At 37.7% G+C, this 22,743-nt stretch overlaps 1 protein-coding gene across 2 annotated transcripts in view; it reads right to left on the bottom strand.

The window, feature by feature from the left end:
* PLXDC2 (plexin domain containing 2) overlaps positions 1-22,743 on the bottom strand; it is a 285,028-nt gene that overhangs the window by 17,434 nt on the left and 244,851 nt on the right. For both annotated transcript variants that reach the window (XM_050892239.1, XM_050892240.1), the window contains 3 exons: positions 18,282-18,342; positions 15,253-15,406; positions 13,813-13,851 (listed from right to left, as the gene is read on the bottom strand). In XM_050892239.1, coding sequence (XP_050748196.1) covers positions 13,813-13,851; positions 15,253-15,406; positions 18,282-18,342 — 254 coding nt within the window. The remainder of the gene's footprint in view (positions 1-13,812; positions 13,852-15,252; positions 15,407-18,281; positions 18,343-22,743) is intronic.

The following is a 22,743-nucleotide window of genomic DNA, read 5'->3' as shown; positions in this document are numbered from 1 at the left end:
TACTGTTATTGTTATTAATAGTAACAACAACAGTAACAACAACAATAATAATAACTGTACATGGTCTTTTACCATGTGAGTAGAGCACTCCATGCTAATATTAAAAAAGAGAATTGGAAAATAATAGAAGAAAGGTCTGTTGATCTAGGTAGTGTTAAATGCCTTGTATGAAGGGCAATAAAAGAAAACAGGAACGGTTAATCTCAGTGTAACAGCTCATGCTTCCACGTATGGCAGCACTTTTCTCACCAGATCAAGGAAGGCCTGCATGGCTCGTGACCCAGTGGATTGCATGGCACCATTGCAACAATAGGGAGAAAAGGAAAATGAAGATGCATTATCTTAGCCAAGATATATTTCTAACTATAACATGGAAGTGAATCCATGGGGGAAGTGAAGGGATTCATGTACATTTCCCCTGCTTTTGTCCATATTTCCTCAATCTTGAGTCAGGACAGCTGAAGCCCTGCAGTGTTGCTCTGCTTTTTCCCATGAAGTCATGAGACAGCTTGTGGAGTAAGGAGCTGAGTAACAGAATCAGAGGATAAAGAAAAAGAATCCAATAATTTGAGAGGCTCAACTAGGACGTGGGAGGCATTAATGAATCTAATAAAAAATTTGCAAGCATGCACCCCTACTCAGGTACTGCCTAATCCTGAAGGTATCTTTCTTTCTACTGAAAAGTTCACGTACCTGTTCACACAAGAACTTCAGTTTTAATTGTGCTGACTGTGGACATCAACTTTGAGTTTAGGCCTGAACAGGATCCAAGAAGCAGGCCTCTCCCTGCCTAAATCCTACAAAGGGATTTACTTAGCTTTCTTAAAGCTTAGTTCACACAGATGTATAGGAGCTTTTAAAAAAGAAAAGCAGTGTCAGCCTGATTTGACTTTTCTTTTTCTTTTAACACAGTACATACAGTAAAAATTTCCAGGCCATCCTTTACATTGCACTGAAAGAAAGGAGATATTGCCTAGGATGTGGAAGATCTATTTTCAAATGCATTCGCACCCAAAGGGCAGTTAAAACACTTCCTGGTAGTTGTAGCACTATGTAACAAAGGATGCAAGATTCATGGAGGAGGCAGGAAAGAAAGGTGACCCTAAAAAGGTTCCTCTAACTTTCAGGTAGCAGAGTCTTTTACTTGACATAGCCATCAATAATTTATTAAATAGCTATTCACTTTCAGCTGAGAATAGATGAATGTATACAAGCTCCAATCTTAATTTCTGTTCATGCACTGTAACAATATTTAGTACTTGCACATATATTTCAAATCGCCAAACAAATGCAAATTAAGCAATTGAAAGGCCATCAGGAAAGGCCTGCTTTATTGTACGTGCTCTGGGTTGGGCTATTAATTCCCAGTGATGAGCAGTTAGTTGTGTGAGTCACCCTACTGAGAAGTAACCGCTCCCCAGAGGGAGCAGACGATTCATAGTTTGTCTGTCTCATAATTGTCTTTTTGACAGCTTCATACTCTTTGACTCTTCCCTTTAATGCCACATCAGTGCATCATAAACTACTTTGTCACTTGTACCCATTTTCAGGCCAATTTGCACTAAATGAGTAATCTGTATTGTTACTATGTTATGGTTGAAGGCAGAACATCATATTCTGCATATTAAAAAATGCTGGACTTCAGCAAAGATCCTCACCACTCTGTAAAGGCCATCAAATTAATCCCCTTTGATCTGATATTTTCTCAGTGTTTAGCATCCAGCTTTGCAAATGAGAACCCTGTCTCTTCCAAATAACACAGGTGACAACTGCCTGCCCAGATTTCTACTAGTCTAGGGTGGAGCACTGCATGGACATCAGTGCAGTGATCAGAATGCCAAATGCAAAAAATAATGAAACACAAGAAATGCTTTTCTTAAATGACAACAAGTGTAAGTAACTTGTAATTTCCATAATCGAAATTCAGTTCATTGACCCCAGGGCTCAAATACTCATGCGAAATTGATTTCACTCTCTTTGCACAGAGACAATAAACAGTGTTGTCAACTTTGAAAATACTCTCTGCTGCAAAATCAACTGACAGTTCTTTTAAAAAGCCACTAAGGGAAATAGATGAAAAAAAGGACTTGGAAACTTTTTCAGGTGTAGAAATCTTATTAAGGTTATCACAGCACATCTGCTGTTCCAGGCAAGGCTAAACCCATGGAAGGATATTTGTCTTATGACCAATCCCTTCCCAAAAGGAGCACTCTCAGCGGAACTTTCCCCAAACTTTCCTTTTCTTGTGCTCTAAAAAGCAATTGTTACATACAATATGCTCTATATTTATAACTCCTCCCCAAATTCTTACATGCATAAAGCTTTTAAGCAGAAGGAGCATGTTAACATCTCCAAGGTTAGTCTGCTTCTCATTAGGTGCTGAATGACAAGACAGAAACAGCAAGTAACTTTTTTTCCCAAATATAAAGGCACACAATACAAACACGAAATAACTGTTCCCCTGATGGAATGCTGTTTAAAAAATAAAAGTGAAAACACAACAAAAATGTTGTCATTGTTTGCATGATAAACACATAAAGACTATATCATCTTTGATTTTATATTACTACATTATGTCTCTAGTTACAGTCGAGTTAGCTTCTTCTGGTGTAGGAAAAACAAAAAACCTCAAGGAATTATCATGAATGAAAATCTTGTCCTGGCCCATGTGATGCTGACTTTAACAGGAACAAAAGTGTGTACAAACTAGAACTGCTCTTTAGAGTGTTTGTAAAGACATTGTGGATACTTTCTCAACATTGTTTTTCTCATTATTGCATATTAACCATTGAGGTCTGCAAAATAATGAAATACATTGTTTTCTATTATCTAAATTTAAGGTTTACACAAAGTTTCTATTGTGATAGTTTTATAGATGAGAAAAACAAATTATGATACATACATGTACACTTCTCATGATATGAGATGGAAAAGAGTTTACTTACCAGAGATTAATATCTCTGCTTTTGAGAGCAGAGATACAAAAAAGTTTTATGGTGAAATGGAGGAAAAATAGGTGAACTTCTAGTACATCATGGCTAGAAATTTTCCTTTATATAAAGTGACATGCAACCAAGGGCAAATGACAGACAAAAAAGTAGAATTTCATTGTGTGGACTTGGAAAATAAAGCTTTGTTTTTTCCCTCCAAAAGCCATGTCATTCCTTTTTACTCTTACATTTTGATCAGATGGTAAAAAGGTCCAATTCAAACTCACTTCTTATATGCACATGCACCTTTAAGGGATAAAATGCAATACCTTATTTGACCCTCCTGACTGACACAGCTATACTAGCAAAGCCAGGGATATAGATGACCTAAATAGCAGCAATCAGACTGAAGATGATAACTCAGTTCTGAGCTTTGTTCTTTTCACCCCTCTTTTGACCAGAAGAATGAATTTTCATGGCAAACCCCTGAATTTGTCAGAAAGAGGTAGAGAATGAATCCTGCAATTTCTTCTCATATAGGAATATTTTATGGTAAAATGAGTGTTTGCTGTTAGGTCACGTGGCAGCAATTGGACGAATTCTTGATGTTCATCAAAACCCATGATTTTTTTAGCTGGTTGGTCAGATGAATATGAAACTATCACATGGGTATGAAAGCATCTATGCAGCACTATCGGTACAGAAACGCTGCTTTATTAAGTTGACAGTGTTTCTGGCATGGTCTCAGTTTTATGGCAAAATGGGTCTGGATACAAGTGCATGAAAACAGCTCCTACAGATGAAGCAGACTGGAAAAATGTATGGGTTCGGGTATAACCGCGTCTACAGTAAAGACTTATGTACTCTTTTACTCTTATTACTTATGAGTATGCACTACATAGATTAATAATTACAAAAACAGAATGTGTGATAATATTTTCAGAGCCTCCATGCAAACATGCCTTTTTTTAATAGTTTAGTTGTTAACTGCAGAACTTCCCTTGCATTCCCCAATGTACATGTTAGGTAATGACTACTTTGGTATTGGCCATGATTTTGAAGCTGTAGCACGTCCAGCTTTATAAAAATACATTTAATGATTAAAGTAGATTATGCCATACTATTAATACTAATGCAAAATGAGTACCTTATTGTGCTTAGGTAAAAAAACCTATCCTTTAAATACTAGCTTAGGAAAGTCAGATATGCTTATATATTATTATTATTACTATTACTGTAAAATTATTATAGAATCACAGAAGCTTGATGATCCTTAAAGAATGCAGCATTTAAGTAACTTAAAACTTGCAGTGACAACACAATACAACTTTTTTGATATTGTTCACAGGCATGCCATCAGAGACTGCAAGTTTTGTAATTCACTCTGTAAAAAATATCTCAGTCTGAAGTCCTGAGCTTTGGGGAAAGTGAGATATACTGAAAGCTGATTTCCTAGCTGCCCATTTCTACTTTTTGGTTGGGTGCTCAGTACTACTTTTGCTAGTTATATAAATTTGATATAAAAACAAAGGCAGGTACTGTTTAGGATAGATGCTATTTGATGTATCAGAAATCTATGATAATATATATCTATCTTTTTTAAAGCCATCTAAGCAAGGAATCAAGCAATTTTCATCCCTCTCCAAGGCTTATTTCAGGGTGATAAAACTGTCTGCCAGTGACAGTGCTGGAACATTCTGACTTTGGGCAAATCAGCTGAATCTAGCAGGACAAACCCATCTCTCCTCACTACTATTCCTGTTATCTATCCGATACGCTACTGTACCTATGTTAATCTCATTCGGCCATCCTTACACCCACACTGTTCCTCTTCCATAGCCATCCTCGGACTGTTATTGGTCTGGTTCTTCTCATCCAGGAGCTTCAGGGTGTCTGATAGCTGTTTCAACGTGAGAGATCTCTACAAGCCATTTGGCAACACCTCCTCTCCATGTCTTTGCTTTCCTCTTTGGGCAGCCAAAGAGTAGAAACCCTCTCTTGCTGCATGGTCTGGTGCTAACCTGCACCTACAGATCCAAATTCACTCCACCAGCCCTCCACCCTATTACGTATGTCATTTCTAGCCTGCAAGCTGTATCACCCTATTTGCATGCTGTGGGTTTGAGTTAATATGCTCCTGCAAAGAGGGAGGACATAATGTTTAGGACAGCTGAGCACACAGGATTACTGCCTACAGTGAGCTCAGTAGAACCACTGGATTTTTGCCCTCTTTTGGGCCTCCATTTACATCTGGAATGTGAGTCTACCAGGAGGCTGCTTGTTTTATGGGGCAGGTATACGGTTCTCCAAACTTAAGCTTTTTTCCTGTACATAATGCAGATTCCTGAACAGATGATTAATGACCTACATATAGTGATTGTGGGAGGGAATAAGGGAATGTACAGTTGGAAGGATTCTCCAGAGGCTCAGAGGAATCTCCATAAAAATGTTCTCTCTACCTCTTTTAGGAACAGCATGCTCTGGACTTCTCAGCTTCTTAACAGTAATGGACTGTGATTTCTTGATTTGTGGGTTCATTCCGTTAGCATTTGTTAACATTTTGAGGTTAAGCCATTGCTACACTTTACTTGGTTTCATGATGATTTATAAAGTTATGGCTCAGCTAATGCTTTAAAAATTGGTTTCCGATTGCATGTAAGGAATGAAAGGTGGTCTTTGAGTGAGAATATTACGAACTGTAACCCACAAATTCTGAATTCAGTATCTGGCTTTGCTATCAATTTTCTGTAGGACCCAAGGCAACTCAGTAAGTCCCTCCAGGACTGATCAATTGCTTAGTGCAGTAAATGGATGAGAGTGCTCCAAAATTAAATCCCTCTGTTTATAGGATCACAGCACTCTAAACATGTTAGCTAAGGACTTTCATTCTTCTGCTCTAAAATATCACCTAACGCTACAACAGTTGTCATCAGTATTAATTTTAGTTTGAGTCGCTTGAGGCCATGTAAGCCATTACAATACTTAGTAGCATCAAGCAGTGGCCATCATGAAGCTCAATATTGTATCATATTGTACTATGCCATTTGGCCTGGCAAGGCAGCTGACTGTTGCTAAATCCAGAAGAGCAAAAAGTTACCAGATTACAAGAATTTCAATTTGGTCAGCCCACTGAGTCCTCTTAACCCTACTGAAAGCAAACACAAGACCATCAGGTCAAGCAGGCTGTTCCTCTCTAAAGCTCTGTCTAACATTTGCAGAGTTACTTAACCCCCCCTCCCCCCTCCCTCCCTTTTGGAGACAGAACAACTTCAGGTACTTCAACTTCAATGCAAAATGTACAACTATTTTAGTCTTCTTTTGCTTGACCTCCATTTTCCCCGTCCTTCACAGTGACCCATGCACACTGATGTCAAAGATGAGTGAGCAATGTAGAGGAGATTGCAGGACGCTACTGACTGCAACTACTGGATTAACTCCACATCGAATAGGTAGTTAAAGAGACAGAAGATCACAGGAGCTTTGTGTGCCCTAGCTGTCACACTGCCACAGCACTGTGACAGCAACAGGAGCGGATGATAAGATAAAACATTAAGTAATGCAGCCTTGTCTTAAAAGTTTATCCAGTCTATTACATTTAGCCCTCCATAAGATCTCCATTTAGATCTACATGTGGTTTTCACATTAACCCTTTGAGCAGGTACGAAGTCCACAAATTGTACGTGTTTAACAAAATCAGTTAAATGTGTGCCTTTACAGCAAAGTCATGACAACTGTAAGAGTAGATACTGTATATCATTTTATATCTGGCTTAGAAAACCAAAGAGAAACTAAACTGGTATAAGTTAGACTTCAATATAAGTCGAAATGTCTACGCATAGTTGTTCTGGTTTAGCTAAACTGTTTTAACATCATGCTTCTTTAACCTAATGTTACCACATTAGGTTATAATGCCTAATACGATGTAAAAATGCCCTTTTGTGCTAGAGGCAGAAAGTGACATTTGCTTTCTAGGGGATACATTCCAGTGCCACTACTTTGGAAAACCTCTGCCATTATTTGATTGACTTTCTGCAGATTGAATTGGTGTTTTTTACATATTTTGTGATGATAGCTGTAATGAGATGATGACAGCAAAATTGGGATGCAGTGGAGATGCAAGAAATTCTGGAAAAGACACACATGTCTTGTTCTAAGTAACATTTAAGCACAATCCAAAGTACCATGAAAGAAACAGAAAATAACACAATTTATTAATGCTACCTATTTAAATGTCCTAAGAATAAAGATTATTGATCCATGATTCTATTTTTTACCCAGAATGAATGAGTTCATCACTTTTCATTTGTATTTGCTTTAAAAAACACACATGTAGCCCACTGGCCACTGCATATAGGATGTAGAATATGTTTCTTCCTGTGTCTGATGCACAAGGAAGATGGAAATATTTATATCAGAGGCTGTTGCTTTTCCAAGCTTATGGTGTTGGCTTTGGAAGGCTCCATTTCAATAAGATATCTGCCAGCAGGCACTGATGTAGTATCAGACTGAACACCAGCAAGGCTATATAGGTTTTCCTTAAGTCACAAGACTTCCTGAGAAGGAAGAACTTGAATTACACCAGGCACATCATTTTATGTTTCTTACAGCAACGTACTGTGGTACATCCCACACTTTTTCCTAAGAGTAATGCTTTCCTATTCTGAGTGCTACAGCCGAACTTGCAGAAAGCAGTGAGCAGCATTTAGCAAATTGCTTGGGGCCTAAAGTTCAACTTTGATCATGCTTTGATCATACTGAAGAAAACAAGAGCGATCTCTAATATATCTTAAGACCTGTCTCTAACTAGTGCTGAGAAAAGACTGCTGAGAAATGATAGAGGAGGAATAGCTTGGAAATGTTCAGGGAGAAACAGAGAATAAAATGTGGAGATGTATCAGCATTTCTTGGCTTGTAATCTACAGTGTGAAATACAATATATGGGAAGACTCACTGACTTATTTGAGTTACATTTTATTTGTTTCCTTTGGAATTTTCCCCCTACCTAAATGTAAGAAAAAGGGTAAAAAATCTGATAAACTCTGTTTACAAAGCTCTTTCTGGTTTATTTGATAATCAAGGTGGCTAATTGTTCTTCTTCAATCTACCTTTCTTCATATTCTTATCCTATTAACACATTTCTATCCATCACCACCTACTTTGCTTATCTTTGTGTTCTGATACTTTTCTCTTTTTTCTTCTTCTATTTCCACCACTACTGAAACCGTTCCAAAAGGTGCTCCTTGATAAGAATTTTTTTATGCAAGCACAGCATAGATAAAGTAAACTTTATGACAAGCTGTCTCCAAGAAAATCCTTGCTTGCCTAAAATTGTATGAACCCTGCAATTTTAGGGGAACATCAATAGTTTTGAGTAAGTGGAACATACAGAAGTAAACATATAATTACATAATCCATAACCTAATCTCAACAGGATTTTTGCAATAATGGTAAAAACCTTAAATCCTCCCTTTTTCATGAGAGAAGAGTGGAAGGAGAGGTCTGAATCTTGGCCTGCCAGGTTCCTGGACAGGAATGGAAACGGAACACTTTAGCTAGGACACCCTGAAGAGCATTAATGTAAGGAAACCTTGGGTACCTACAAGTAACATGCCTACTCTTAGCACGTCATTTAGATTTTTCTCTGTAGCTGATAGAGATAGGCACCCCTATATAGTAATTTATCCCACTTTGAGCACTTCTTTTAGGATGCCATTAATGACTTCCTCTTGCCTATTGCTTGCCACTGGCTATGAGAAAGGCCCAAAAGAAGAGCTTGTGGCTTCCTGGCTGTCGTGGTTTAACCCCAGCCAGCAACTAAGCACTATGCAGCTGCTCCCTCACTCCTCCACCCTCCCAGCGGGGGTAAAAACGTAAAACTGGTGGGTTGAGATAAAAGCAGTTTAATAACTAAAGTAAAACATAATACTAACAATAATAATAATGAAATATAATAATAATAATAGTAATAATAGTAATGAAAAGGAATATAACAAAAAAAGGGGGAAAAAAAAGAAGAAAACAGAAATAAAAGTGAAGGGAAAAAAACCGGTGATGCAGAATGCAATTGCTCACCACCTGCTGACCGATGCCAGAGCAGTGATCCACCCCGCCTGGCCAATTCCCCCCATTTTCTATGCTGAGCATGACGTTCTATGGTATGGAATACCCCTTTGGCTAGTTCAGGTCAGCTGCCCCGGCTCTGCTCCCTCCCAGCTTCTTGCACACCTGCTTGCTGGCAGAGCATGGGAAACTGAAAAGTCCTTGATTTAGGATAAGCGCTACTTAGCAACAACTAAAACATCAGTGTGTTATCAACATCATTCTCACACTAAATCGAAAATACTGCACTCTATCAGTTGCTAGGAAGAAAATTAACTCTATCCCAGCTGAAACCAGGACACTGGCTAACACCAGATGAGATGAAGATTCTGAAAGGTCATTTCCTGTGGCTAGGCCAAGACCTGACGATAAAACAAAGCCATATCCTGTGGATCTTATCCTATACAAGGTCCACTTTAAAACATTTTTAAACCACCACAAAGGTTAGGTTTAGCATTGCTTAATTTAATGTGGTTTACTTTAAAATCGGAGAGGACTTAGCTAATCTGTAGTGATTTGCTAATCTGAGTTAGCTGTTTTGGACTGTGTGGTCATAATAACTTTTGTTATGTCAAAAATATTTGTTTTCCCTAAAAGACTGGCTTGTTTCTTTGTTGAAATAGGTCTGATTTTCCGGATCATTTAGAAACTTAACGTATTAGAAAGAAATAAGTTAGATGATTATTAGCAGGCATGAACTAGTGTTCAACATGTTGCAGCTGGAGTTCAGGGTACACAAGAAAAACAGGACTGAGTCTTCTCCATAATTTGTCAAGAATTCCTATGGTAGGAAGAGCTCAGACTGCAATTTTTAAGGGAAATTAAGAAGACAGATGACTAATGGGAGCTAGTTTCCAGGCATAGGGGACTATTAAAAAAAAAAAAAAAAAAAAAGCCTTGGGTAAATTTATCACTGTATGGAAGGTATATAAAAGTATTCTTTTTTTCAAAACTTGGGTCTGCAATTTGGTCATTTCTTACCAAGTTTCCTAATCTTTCAAGCTCAAATTAAGCTATATATAGCACTAATGTTAATCCTGTACATCACTAATGTTCATATCTAGATCATCTTTGAAAAAGCCCACCACAGAGTGAAAGTAGCAGAACACAGACATTTCCTAGCACTACATATGCTGGGATGGACTTGTTCACAAATAAATAAAACAGCTTTCTCCCTCAGGTAGATGTTTTTTTGTATAGCTTTCCTTTTTTGCAACAGTGATTTCTGTACATCTTGATGAATGAGAAGTGTAGCAGTTTCTCTGACACTTACTGTCCAACACACATACACTTTTTTTTTGAGTTATAAAGCTGAAGGACTGAGAGGGACTCATAACAATCAAATCATCACAACAAAGTGTCTAAAAAGGTCAAATAAAATGTCTAGATGTACTGGCCAATCATCTAAATCATCCACCAAAGAGTTCTCAACAAGAAAATACTGCATTACTGTACAGCCACAGCCAATTGCTCACAATTTTTATGAAAAATTAGGCTTTTAAACTGTTTAGTCAGCTGTGTTGTGTTATAAGAAAAATGAAAAAACAACGGAATCTGCAATTAATAACAAAAATATACATTTTTAGTGCTGGACATATCTTAAAACTTTCAAAATGCTTGTTATTTTAAAGAGAATTAAGATTTAACAAAAATTGTGATGGCACGCCAGCTGTATTTTAAAAGGGTTTAGGCACATATGTATTAGGCATCTGTCATATGTCCGTGAAAAAAGAGGGAAGGCAGAAGAAACAGAAACAAGCAAATTTGAAATGCATGTTAAAATATGCCACAAAAGATTGTGGGTGAATTACAGCACTAACTTGCAAGTGATTTTCTCATATAATTAAAAGGTCAAAGCAGTTTGACCTGAACCTGAAATTTAAATTTAGTTGCTGCTTTATAACATTTGGTTTCAGAAGTTCCAGGCAGAGGTGAGATGCAGAATTTCTATGGAATCCTTTTGTTGTACCTAACCAGATATTGACTGCTATCATCCAAGGACACATCAAGCTATAGGCCATCATTGATCCAATATAGCTTTGGTTTTTCATTATAAAAGGTTCCCTTTCATTAGAGTTTTAAAGGATCTAGTGTGAGAAAGTAAAGACCCTGTATTCGTGACCTGAAATAATCTACTTTTTATGAAAGGCTGACAAATCACAGGGAATCAAAGAACGTGTCTGCGGCTGCAGAGGTTTTATCTGAGCCTAATCTAGGGGTCACTGGAAAATTCAATGCATAATTGAAGATTCATCAAAAAGAACTTCTCAGATTAAAAGCTACGTTTACTGTGTGAATGAGAAATCCTGGTGTGTTGCTTTGCTTCCGTGTTGTTTGAAGTCAGTTTCTTTTTTTTAAATTTCAAGAATAAAAGAAACAGGTGAGGGAAAATGAATAATCACATCAGGTGTTGGTTCATCCTCCTAAAATGCAGCAGCTTTCTCTGTGGAAATGGACATTCTATATTTAAAATAAGTGATGCCACAAACCCTACCACCTCACTCTACCAAGTAGGCCGCAGCCATCCCTCACTTGCTTTGGTATTCAACATTTTGTTTGCTTTCACAGGTTTTTTCTTTTCAGATCTTGAGCAAAGAGTAGACAAGTGAAAAAATAATCCTATTGCTATTCCCAAACCGAAAGAAACTTGGATGTGTTTTCTAAAGCCCACGTTTTGAATTATTTTTTATATAACTGCGTACTATTTTGAGCTGTTTATGTGATGCTTGTGACAGAGAGCTGCCTCGTCCTGGGCCAGCCACCTGCCATGGAGCGATGGCTCACAGGGCAGAGTGCGGGCACAGCTCAGCTGGGAACCCACCTCATGTGCAGAGTGGACAAAGAAACGGGAGAGTGAAGTGCTGACTGATTCTCCTTGTCTATTGATCTTTGAGAGCACTGAAGCACTTTTCGCAACAAAATAAAAAGCAATTTGATTTCAAGAAAAATAAGAGAAAGAAAGGTTCAGGGACATTCCCATAGACAAAATGCCTAAAAGCACCACCCTGAGTTTATAGATGACCTTATTCCAAGGGATCACTTATGTGTCAAAGCCATGTCAAACAACACTGCCAACAAATGGACAATTCAACGCCCATTACAGCATGTGACCAGCTATGCTGTGGTTAGTGACAGCAAAATGACAAAGGAGCGACTGGCAAGGAAGGGGATGGCAGCTGCCTCCTGTGGAGTGAGCAGATCTCTGATTTGAGGGAAGGAGAAAATAATGGCTGAATATTACTGAAAAACAAATGACAGGAAAACAGACCAAAAGGCTAAGTGGCATCTGACACTGTGTTTTTTCAAAACTTGAGTAATTCTCTGCGAGGGCCCTGAGAGACCACTATACCTCAGCTGTCCTGACCCGCTGTACCTGGGACCTTTGCCCATGGGGTTGGGGACTCCATGGAAGCTCAAGCCCAAACCTAAGCTATGTTGTAGGTGAACCTGTATTCAGCCCCATCTCTGCTCTTGTCTCCTGGACCAACCTTGGATCTATGCTGAAGGTAGCTTGTCTCCAGTCCTGTCCCTGGGCCATGTCTCCTTGGATGGACCTTGGAGCTGTGTTGTAGACTTATCTCTGGCCCTGTCTCCTTTTGCTGCTGACCGGACTCCCTGTATGGACCTGGTTCATCACCTCATTTCCTCTGGGACTGCTGACAGGAGCTGCTTCCTTTGGTCCTTGCCTGAGCTATGTTGCTGGCTGCTGTGCCTACCCTGCTCCCTTGCTGCTCCCAGCCTTGCCTTGCCAACCTGGCTTCCTGCCTTGACCCTGGGCCTGCCTTGTCACTGCAGACTCAACTGATGGTCACTAGACTGGGGCTGATCCCAGCTGCTACCCCTGAGCTGCCGGACTCACCCTGCGCCCTGCCCATACCTGCTGCCACGCTTGGCTGCTGGTTCCCCTGCCCCTGAGGCAAGCTTGGTGCTCCCTGCCCGGAGGAAAGGCAGAGCCATTAATATTCCCCTTTATATCAGTGGAAATACAATTTATTCAATTTGCTCAGCAAATCATCCTCTGCTTCGATAGACCATTCTGAAGCTCGCAGAAATCAACACAAATCTTTCTTTCTCTTCAGCAAGCTCTACATCAGCAGTGAATACAGACGCACCCTACATCTAACGACCCAGTCCTATTCTAACTAATAGCAAAATTCTCATCAACTTCAAAGGGAGAAGGAACAAACCTCAGGTCTCAGTCCTTGAACCCACAAAGAAGATGACAAAAGTAGTCCCCTGCAGGCCTTCATTTAACAGAGGCTTTTATCAGTAAGACAAGGTGATCTTATTAACTTGCACAGGGAATGTGCATGGAGAAATACAGGATCTTTGCTAGTACAGAGACACAGATATAAAATGGATACGTTTATTAACAAAATGTCATGTAATAATTCACTACCATGAATGAATTTATAACACAATATTATTATTTAGAACTAGCATCATATCCGCTCTTAATACAGTTAAATAGTACTGTATTATTATAATACAGTTAATAACTGTATTAATACAGTTAAAATTTACTTAATATGTCCATATTTGGAAGTTAATTAAACCTGCTGTTTTATTAAAGAGTTATAAAGAGAGTGGTAAGTGTTTGATGTACTAAGCAGTTGCTAAGCTTATTTGCCCTGCTGCTCTTCCACACAGACGTGGAAGGCTGAAGTCCCTTGGGAGTCTGGTAAAAGCTATTTCTACAATCTGATTTTGACTAATGAAGTTCAGTGGGGTATAATTTGACAGACTACTGACATTATTTACAGAGAAAAAAATCATCTCTTACCTCCATTATCTTTTAGGTGCAGCGCTATCTTGGTGTCATCTATAAAGGAAATTCAAAGTTAGTTGTAGAAAAATGCATTTTTCTAAGTCATGAGTCATTTTAGGAATGACTTTCTAATGTGAAAGAAATTCCACAATTAGAAAATGATGTGGTACTCAACTCAATGAGAATTAGATTGTAGTGTTCTTACTTACACTGAGCAACAATTTACCTCTTTACTACTAAAAAAACATTTATGAGAGTGTTACAGTGTAAAGGAGGATTCAAAATACTGGTAAACAAGGGTACTAGAGTCTGTCTCGTAACACTCACAAATAATTCATTTATGTTACATGTTCATACATAGCTTGAAGCATTCTATCATATTAAGGACTATATAAACAAACATACGACAATAAAATAAAACAATGACTTAGTTCCTCTTCTAAGAATCATGAAAAGGTCTACCAGTTTTAAATCCTATTTATTTCCATATTCCTCTTCTTGTTGTGAGATTTGATGAACAAAATGCCAGAGAATAATGCTGCTAATGCAGTCCAAATCCTGCATCAACAGTTTCTAAACTTCTCTTGCTGCAAACAAAACTAGTCTTTCTTATCAGTAGATTCCCACCTTGAAATGCCTCCAGCTCAAATTTTCCTGTCACGAGCCACTTAAAAAATCTGCCTGTGCCTGGTACCTTTTCTTGTGTTAACATACAATTCCAACAGAAAACTCCCCCCCCCCCCCCCCATTTTATAGATGCTATTTGATTAATCTGACTTAGCTTTTCCACCGAGCTGAATTTTCTCCAGAAGCAGGAAAGCAGGATATCTCAACCACAGAAAGGCAAGATTTAAGCAGCCAGTGGAACAAGGGTGAGAACTGACACACCATCACTTACCCAGTTAATTTGGTTCAGAAGCCTATAGAAACTATTTCACAACAGTGAGCACTACATGAAAAGAACAGTGTCAACTGACTGAAAAAAAGTAAACAGGCAAATTTCAAAGAGGTTTTTAGTTTGGGTTATCTCTGATTTTCACCTGGCTAAATAGAATACCTAAAGGGATTAAGAATTCTTTAAGTCTGTGATGGGAGTTTCTTCACGAACTTTAGCAGGGCCCTCTCCTTCCACTATTTCAACAGGTTTTGGACTATGGCCTGAGGGTTAAAGGGACACGAAAAACTCATTGTAACCACAAGTTCTCCAGAAGTCTGCCTGGCTTGTCCGTGCGCCCCCAGCACCACCCCCTTCTCCAGCATTCCCTCCCCTTTGCACCTTACTGTTGTGAGAGCGAGTTGCAATTTAAAAGCAGTAGCAGGTATTGCTATTCCCCACTCCTTCCACTGCCCCAAAGAGAAAAGTCAACATGAACGCATGCTTAAAGGAAGTAAATTTCTTTCAGACTTGTAAATGACATGTTTGCACTATAGAATAATCCAGTGTATACACTTCACCTTCTGTGGGCAGGCTAGTTGGCAGGTGGGAAGTGGTGGATCCTCGGGTGGTCGTTAAAACTCTGAACTTTGTGGTGGTTGGCAGAAGGGTGGTGGTGGAGTATGGAGGTGTTTCAGTTGTGTCTACATTCTTCTCACAAATCTTATCTTTTGACTGTTGGGAAACAACAAAAACAAAGAAGAGAAAATTAATTCTCAGTGGAGACTGTCACTGAATAAAAAATTTAAGCATGGACAAGCTGTCAGGATAAAAAGAATGAAAATGGAAACTCTAAATCAAGGAATTTCAAGAGCTTCTCCCCCCCCCCCCCCCCCGCCCTTTGAAGTGCTCTACACAGCATTCAGCAACATATATTTTTCATTTAGCTGCAAAACTTACAACTCTCAATTGTTAATGGCAAGGCTTCAAAGTCATCCCTGAATGTCAAACGTTATTTCCCCCAATCAGATTTTAACATCTAAGATTATCATTCAAATTTTCACTCTTCTATTGTGAATGCTCACTGCCATTGGTCTGGGTGCCATAACACATGTTAAAAAAGATACATGGGAAGTAAATTGTAGCTCTTCATAGTGAGTAATGTGTAGTTAACTGAAGCATTTAATTAGGCTTTACATGCAGTTATCACAGAAGAATATGCATATATGTGTAAAATGTGTGCATGTATTCAGCCCATAGAATATTTATGTACCACACTACAGAGCAACACATTCGCTATATGCCTATTAATTCTATATAATATTAAAATTTCATGTATTATATGTGTATATAACAATAATAATACAAAATATAAGTATTATAAAATATATAATATAATAATCATTCAAATGATTATATTATATTAGCATACCATAAATAATATAAACTATAATAATCATACAAATGATTACATTATATTAGCACACCATAAATAATATTCACCATCATATAATAATTTAACTTTTATTTTCATGGGCAAATATTTCAATACAAATCTTGAGTCTTTTTTTTTTTTTTAATTTCTGGACCCTTAAAATTCTGCAGGTGTAATGAATATTTTCTTTTATAGATCACACAGTTTTGCAGGAAAATACATCCAATTAACTAGCAGCAAATATGAGAACTGCCTGTAACTTCTGCTGTCCCCATTCATTTCAATAAGTGGAATCCCGCAAAGCCTGTTCATTTTATTGAGATCTGGCTGTCAAAACTCAGTGGGTGTTGTCTTTCTTTTAATATGTATGGGTATTTTATTGTCCCTTGTTTTACCAGAAATAATACGTTACATTAAAAAAAGGTATCAGTACCCGCAGTATAATTATGCTTTAAATTTCTTCATGTTTTAGCTTGAAAACCACTTTTAATTTCACTGATGCAATTTAATCAAAATTTAGCTCAAAATCTATATTACAAGGAAGGAAACATTACTATGAGAATCCTCATTATTCATCCTCTTGAATGAATGCATCTAAAATTAACCTCTGTGTGCTAATTATTGATCCTTCATTGAACTCTGGCAGTCAGCTCAGGCATTATTGTGGAAGATGCTAAGTAAGCTGTTGCTTCTACTCCAGAGAGCCTGAAAGCTGGACTGTGAACAGCAATCAAGTAGCCTGAAACTGTGTAAATCGAACTATTAGTTTCTCGGATAAACTTAGTGTATCAATAATTTCCTCTCAGATCATGTACTAAGCCTTGGAGCATTAGTTGTGTTGAAACAAGAAGGGAGAAGCAGAATGGGATGCTACTGTCCTGCAGAGAGCAGTTTTTGGATAACTTGATCTACAGGCACAAGTGAGTCCTAGCTAATTATAACCTGGATTAAAGCAATACAAAGGTTGTGCACTATAGCAACACATACTCCCAGTAACTTTTATTTTATGTTCTTTAATAGGTTGTCCTCCACAGACAATAAATCTCACAGAAATTCTGTTCTTAAATCAGCAGATTACAAACTGCAGAGCTGAAGCTTCAAGGCCATGTAACAAGGCAGTATGTAGGTTGCAGTTATTTTGCAATTACAGTTATAAGAAAAAAAAATTCTTCCATCAGACTGGATTTATATCATTACTTCTTTTTGTTTCTACTGAGAATAAAACAGAATGTGCTTTTCTAACTAGACACTTAGGGCTATATTTTGCCCTCAGTTTCACCTGACATTACACTTCAGAAGGGCTATGCTGCTGAAACTCATTACAGAACTTAGCCCTCTCAGCCAAAATGGGAAAGTAACTGCTTTTTTATGGCCATCAGGAGATTAAAAGTGTCATAAATTAATTTGTTCCTATTGCCACAATCCCCAAATGAAAAAAAACCAAACCAAAATTCCCAACCTCCAAACAAAAAACCTTCTAAAGGGAGGAGACTGGGAAAGAACCAGTAGTAAGATATTTACATACGTGTCTTGAAAATGAAGTGCTCTGGTCCAGGAATAACCTGAATAACTCTTTTGGAGGAGGCCCATAGTCACGGTTTGACAGTCCACAACTACCACACTCAGGTATCTTTCTCGTTCTCTCACTGCCTCTCCATGAAAGGAAATCCAAATGCCTTGTAGTGTTTTTTTTTTTTTTTTAAACTCTTTGAATTCATCTATGTAATTTCTTCTGTACTAAATTATTTGACCAGATTTCACAATCAAAATGCAATGCCTGTTTTTCACTTGAGACTACTCTGGCAGAGGGTTTTCTGAGATGAGGAACATCACAGTTTCTTCCCCTTTTCTGGCAAGAGTCAGAGATCTAAGAGAAAAACAGTGCAAGCACACTGTTTTGAGGCAGGCTTTCTGGTATTTTTATTTTTTATTTAAAGTATTTTCTCAGAGATGAAATTTTTACTTTGTGTCCATTTTATTCCCTCAAATGGGGAGTGAAATTGCTCAGCCTATTTTTCTTTATTATGACTTACAGCATTTCCACTGAATGATAAAGGTAAATATAGCATGTCTTTGGCCTTGAAACCATGCTTCTTAATCTGAAGAATTTAATCAAAAGCATCATAAGTATATAAATGGCCTCTGATGGGCTGATGATGTAAACTACTCACATACCTCTTCAGGGCAGCCACTGTCTACCCAATCTTGCCGGTGACGGTCAAATCCACTGGAGCATCTTTAAATGATGAAATAGATAGAAGTTTTCCAGATGGAAACAGGAGGAAAACAACAACAAGAAGGGAAAGGAGAGGAAGAAAAGAGAATGACAGAGACAATAAGTAAACAGTGTGATTTATTTTAAAATCCATATGATTTATGTGGTATTATGTTTGTTCAAGAGGCTGTTGCTTGCAATATGAGTCAATCATTTAATCCACTTCAGTGAAAGGTGTCTCAATGAATGAGTTTTTATTTTAGTTTGGTTTTTTTTATTTATAGTTTTTAAATAAGAATGTCTCCCTTCCACTGGATAATTATTCTTAAGACTGCACTGAGCCATAGCATTTTTAAGTTTGATGTCAGCCATATAGATGTAAATTGGTTTAATTATTTCTGTCCAGACTTCTTAGCCAGGAAAATTTAATCCCACAAAGGATGTAGTGAACCAGTCACTGCTTTTGTCAGGCAAGGTGATCTGAGACATCAAGATACACATATAACGATGTGATCAATGTTCACAGATTTAGATAACAGCTTCTGTGAAGAGCCTTCATGACAATTAGAGAATAGTATGCAGCTGCTTCTACCTCCTCACTAGCTGCAGAAAACTTAAGTTGCATGCATATTTCTTATCAAATTAGGTGAGGTTAATAACCTGCTTGCAATATCCTTTCTCATTTGCAATATGTAGCGAAGAAATTTTAAAGCAACTTGTAACACTTTAATATAATGATTCCCCTGGCAATCCCCATCTCACAAGAGTGTTACCAGTGCTTATACAGTAATTTAGGGTTTCCTAGACAACAGGTAGCATTACAAACAGAAAGCATTATTAACACAGCAAGCAAATAACTATACCATGATGTCTGACTTTGAAAGAGATTCTCCCTAGTTAGGGTTTTAAAATTTTTTTGGTTTTGTTTTTTGTTTTCTGCATTCATTTCCTGTAGTATTTTGTTGTGAGACAGGATGAAGTCATTTAGCACCCATGGTCATAACTTACCTGACTGTACAGCAAATAACTTTCTCACTGTCTTTTAATAAGACTAGGCAAGCAAATAAGGCCACTGTTATGGTTAGCTGTATTTATGGGGTAATTTTTTGTTCTCAATGAACTGAAAGATGCCAAGACATGCCAAGTACTACCCTACTTCAACCGAGGTAAACAGGTGCATTTGGAAGAATGGAAGAGTGGAATAATTTTTATAGTAGGAGAGGATGTTACAAGAGGACATAAACAATGTTAACAACACACTTGGAATAATAAGATTCTCCATATAATTATTCTGAGCAGAATCTACAATGTCTTTGACAAAAGATTTTGAGAAAATGTTGATTCTCTTGTTGTACTTGCACTGATCCACATTCCAGCATTTGCAATGTTACTAAAAAAAATACCACAACCCTACCAGGTGTCAATTATCACTCACTGTATAGCAACTGACTTTTCCAAAAACCTATTGCAGTGAAGAAAAAAGATGCCCAAACCAGAAATGTGTTCCAGAGAAATACAGAGACCTCCTTCCCAATGCACTGGAATAAAGATCATCGTAAAGAGGTTTTTCTTGCTGAAGGGTGAGTGAATCAGTGCTATGCTGGGAGCTCAGTGTTGCCTCCCCATCTTTGTGGTGTTCTGTCTCCACGAATGTTTGAGAGAACAAGAAGGACCTTTCTAAGCTGAAAGGAATGACGACGTGATGTTCCAGGTATGAACAGAACATATTTTTTTGAAGTCTCAGCCTCCCTTACTTTTCTCTAAAGTTTGAAGAGCTTCATTAGCAACTTCTGTGACCATCTTGAAGGAGAACTGGAAAAATTTTCAGATGTACTGAATACTCACAAACACATTACATTTCATACTGTTCTGGCTAAAATCTAATGGGTTTGAGGATATTCTGTACGTCTGAAAATCAAGCCCAATGTTTAGACATGACATCAAGCCACTCCATAAATTCCTACAACAGAGGCAATTACTGCAGTTACATATCCATGCTAATTCAAACCCAACTGTATTAGACCTAGCAGGGATTAATGACCTTTTATCTTAGATTTAGTCCTGTATCTAAATGGTGTCAAACTTAAGGCTCCAAAGATTAAATGAAAAAAAGCTTATCCCAGGCGCACTCATTTACAGTTTTTAAGTCTTTTCTGACAAACTACTGAAATATGGTGGCGAGTAACATTGCTGGGGTTGATTTTTCCCAAGGAATTAACAAACCACCAAAAGTTGAATGCAACATGCAAGGACTTGGAATGGCTCTTTCAAACATGTGAGACACTCTTCAGATGACCCTACCTTAAAGAAAAATACATTAAACCCTGGACACTGTTTATTTAACATTTTCTACTGATGTAATGGTGAGTCCAAACAATATTATCAGAAAGCAGCTTTATCAGGAATGAGATAGGCTCCAAGCAAACCCATTTGTGAACTTCCTTTGAGGCATATGTCAATGAGATGTCAGCCATAGCAGCTACTATCATTGCTGTGTCGCTGAATTAGAATTCTGGCAACTGTCATATCAGTGCACCACCCGCTTTACCGAATGCATTTTTAAGACCTTCATTTAGTAGCATGGTGATAATTCCCTGTTGCCATTAAAACATTGGAGCAGATTTGATTAGCTATGCCATTTATGCCATCTGTCAACATGGCCATTTAATAACAACTTCATTTTCAAGTGATGACCGAAATCAGCTCCTAGGAAAGCAATAACAAAGATGTTCCAGGAAATGAGAATAGGGACATTCATGAAATGTAAGGAATTCCAAGATTTGTGTGGAACTCGGGAGTACTGGTTCAGGGAGTAAAGGGAGAATTAAAGTCTCTGCATGTATAGCAATGATGATTTGGCATAACTAATGCAGGTGAGTCTGGGTAACAAGAAAGATGTCAGAATCCTTTCTGAAGGATTGTGAACTGTACGTAGCCAGAAAGGAGATGGAGATGTCATCAGATCTACCAGATGCCATTTACCTCTATTTGGCAGAGAATATTTAAATGACAAGAAGTGTCCATTCAGTGCATGAGCTGAAATGCTTTGCTTCTTCTCTTTTAAGAGAGTTCAATGATGATTAATAATAATAATAAATCAGATACACTGTATACAGCAAATTCATCAAGGTTTAACCTATAAAAGCTAAAAACATAATGGAAAATTATTGGGAAGGAAAGGGACAAAGCCTGGATGGAAAAATCTTTTTACCAGGTTGAGCTAGTATAAAACAATCAAGAGCGTTAAAATGCACAACACGTGTCCTTAAAACCAACGGTTCCCTAGGTTTTTTTGCCAGAATATCTGTAACAGCATGTAAAGAATGGATTTCTGGGAACTGAAGGGCATTCCAGAAATCTGAAATGATTTCTTAAATACCATGTAATTATTCAGCTCAGTTAAAATGTTTATTGACTCCTCTAAATAAAAGGTTAACCTGGAAAATTAAATAGAAAATTGAACAGACAGAACTCTTCTGCCTTTAACCACTAAGGAAGGCCCATCACATTAGGAAAAGATTAAGGCACTCGCTAGGTTGTTTGAATTACTAAAAGAAGAATTAGAACATTTTGAAGTGGAATTTCTTTCCAAGCTGAGGGAGATAGGAAGTAAAATATAAAAATAAACACATTTATAAAAAATATATCTAAAAAAAATAAAAATACTGGAATCCTTGAACTTTGTGTCTGTCCAGCTGAAAAAAAAACTAAACACAGAGTGATTTTTGGAGGAAAAAAAGCTCTATCTTTGTGCTCAGTCTGGTTTTGCCTCCCTTTACCACAGAACAGGCTACATTTTGGTTCCTCCATCCTTCGAATATCACTTTCTTGTCACACTGTGCTGTCTGGCAAAAGATTGTATTTTCCTCCCTTTGTTATTTTCCACTTTCTCTTGTCACAGATGCAGAACTTTATCATAACTCGAAGCGCTTATGAAGTTCATGTGAAATGTCACTGTGAGAGATTGTGGTATGAATTTGTAAGGTATTTGAATGGTATTTGTGCTTATCAGCTAGCTCAATACACTCAATCATATATCTGAATTCAAGCATAAATGTGTTGTCTGTATTCTTCCTTTACTTAAACATATTGCTTAATTAAACTGTACTTTGGAATAGGATGACAATTTGAATCGTTAGAAGAGGATTTGCTCCCATCTTGCTGTTATAAGGTAAGAATAGCTAAGATGACTTGCTTAATACAAGGATTTTAAACATACAGCACTACAAACAGCCTGTACTATTTTAATGTTTATGAAAAATTCAAATATAATTACTAAGGCATAGTTAATAATTGATGCAGCATATCTGTGTCTGCAGCACTGAATTCCATCACTGTCTTAACATTGCGTGCCTCTCAAAATTTACAACATTCAGGTGATGATAAGGAGGATCAGTGTGGCACAAATTTCAGCAGGCAATC

This window comes from Gymnogyps californianus, chromosome 2 (assembly GCF_018139145.2).
Source record: "Gymnogyps californianus isolate 813 chromosome 2, ASM1813914v2, whole genome shotgun sequence".
Classification (NCBI taxonomy): domain Eukaryota; kingdom Metazoa; phylum Chordata; class Aves; order Accipitriformes; family Cathartidae; genus Gymnogyps; species Gymnogyps californianus.
The sequence above is the reverse complement of the archived record's forward strand: the minus strand, read 5'-3'. Positions and strand labels throughout refer to the sequence as shown.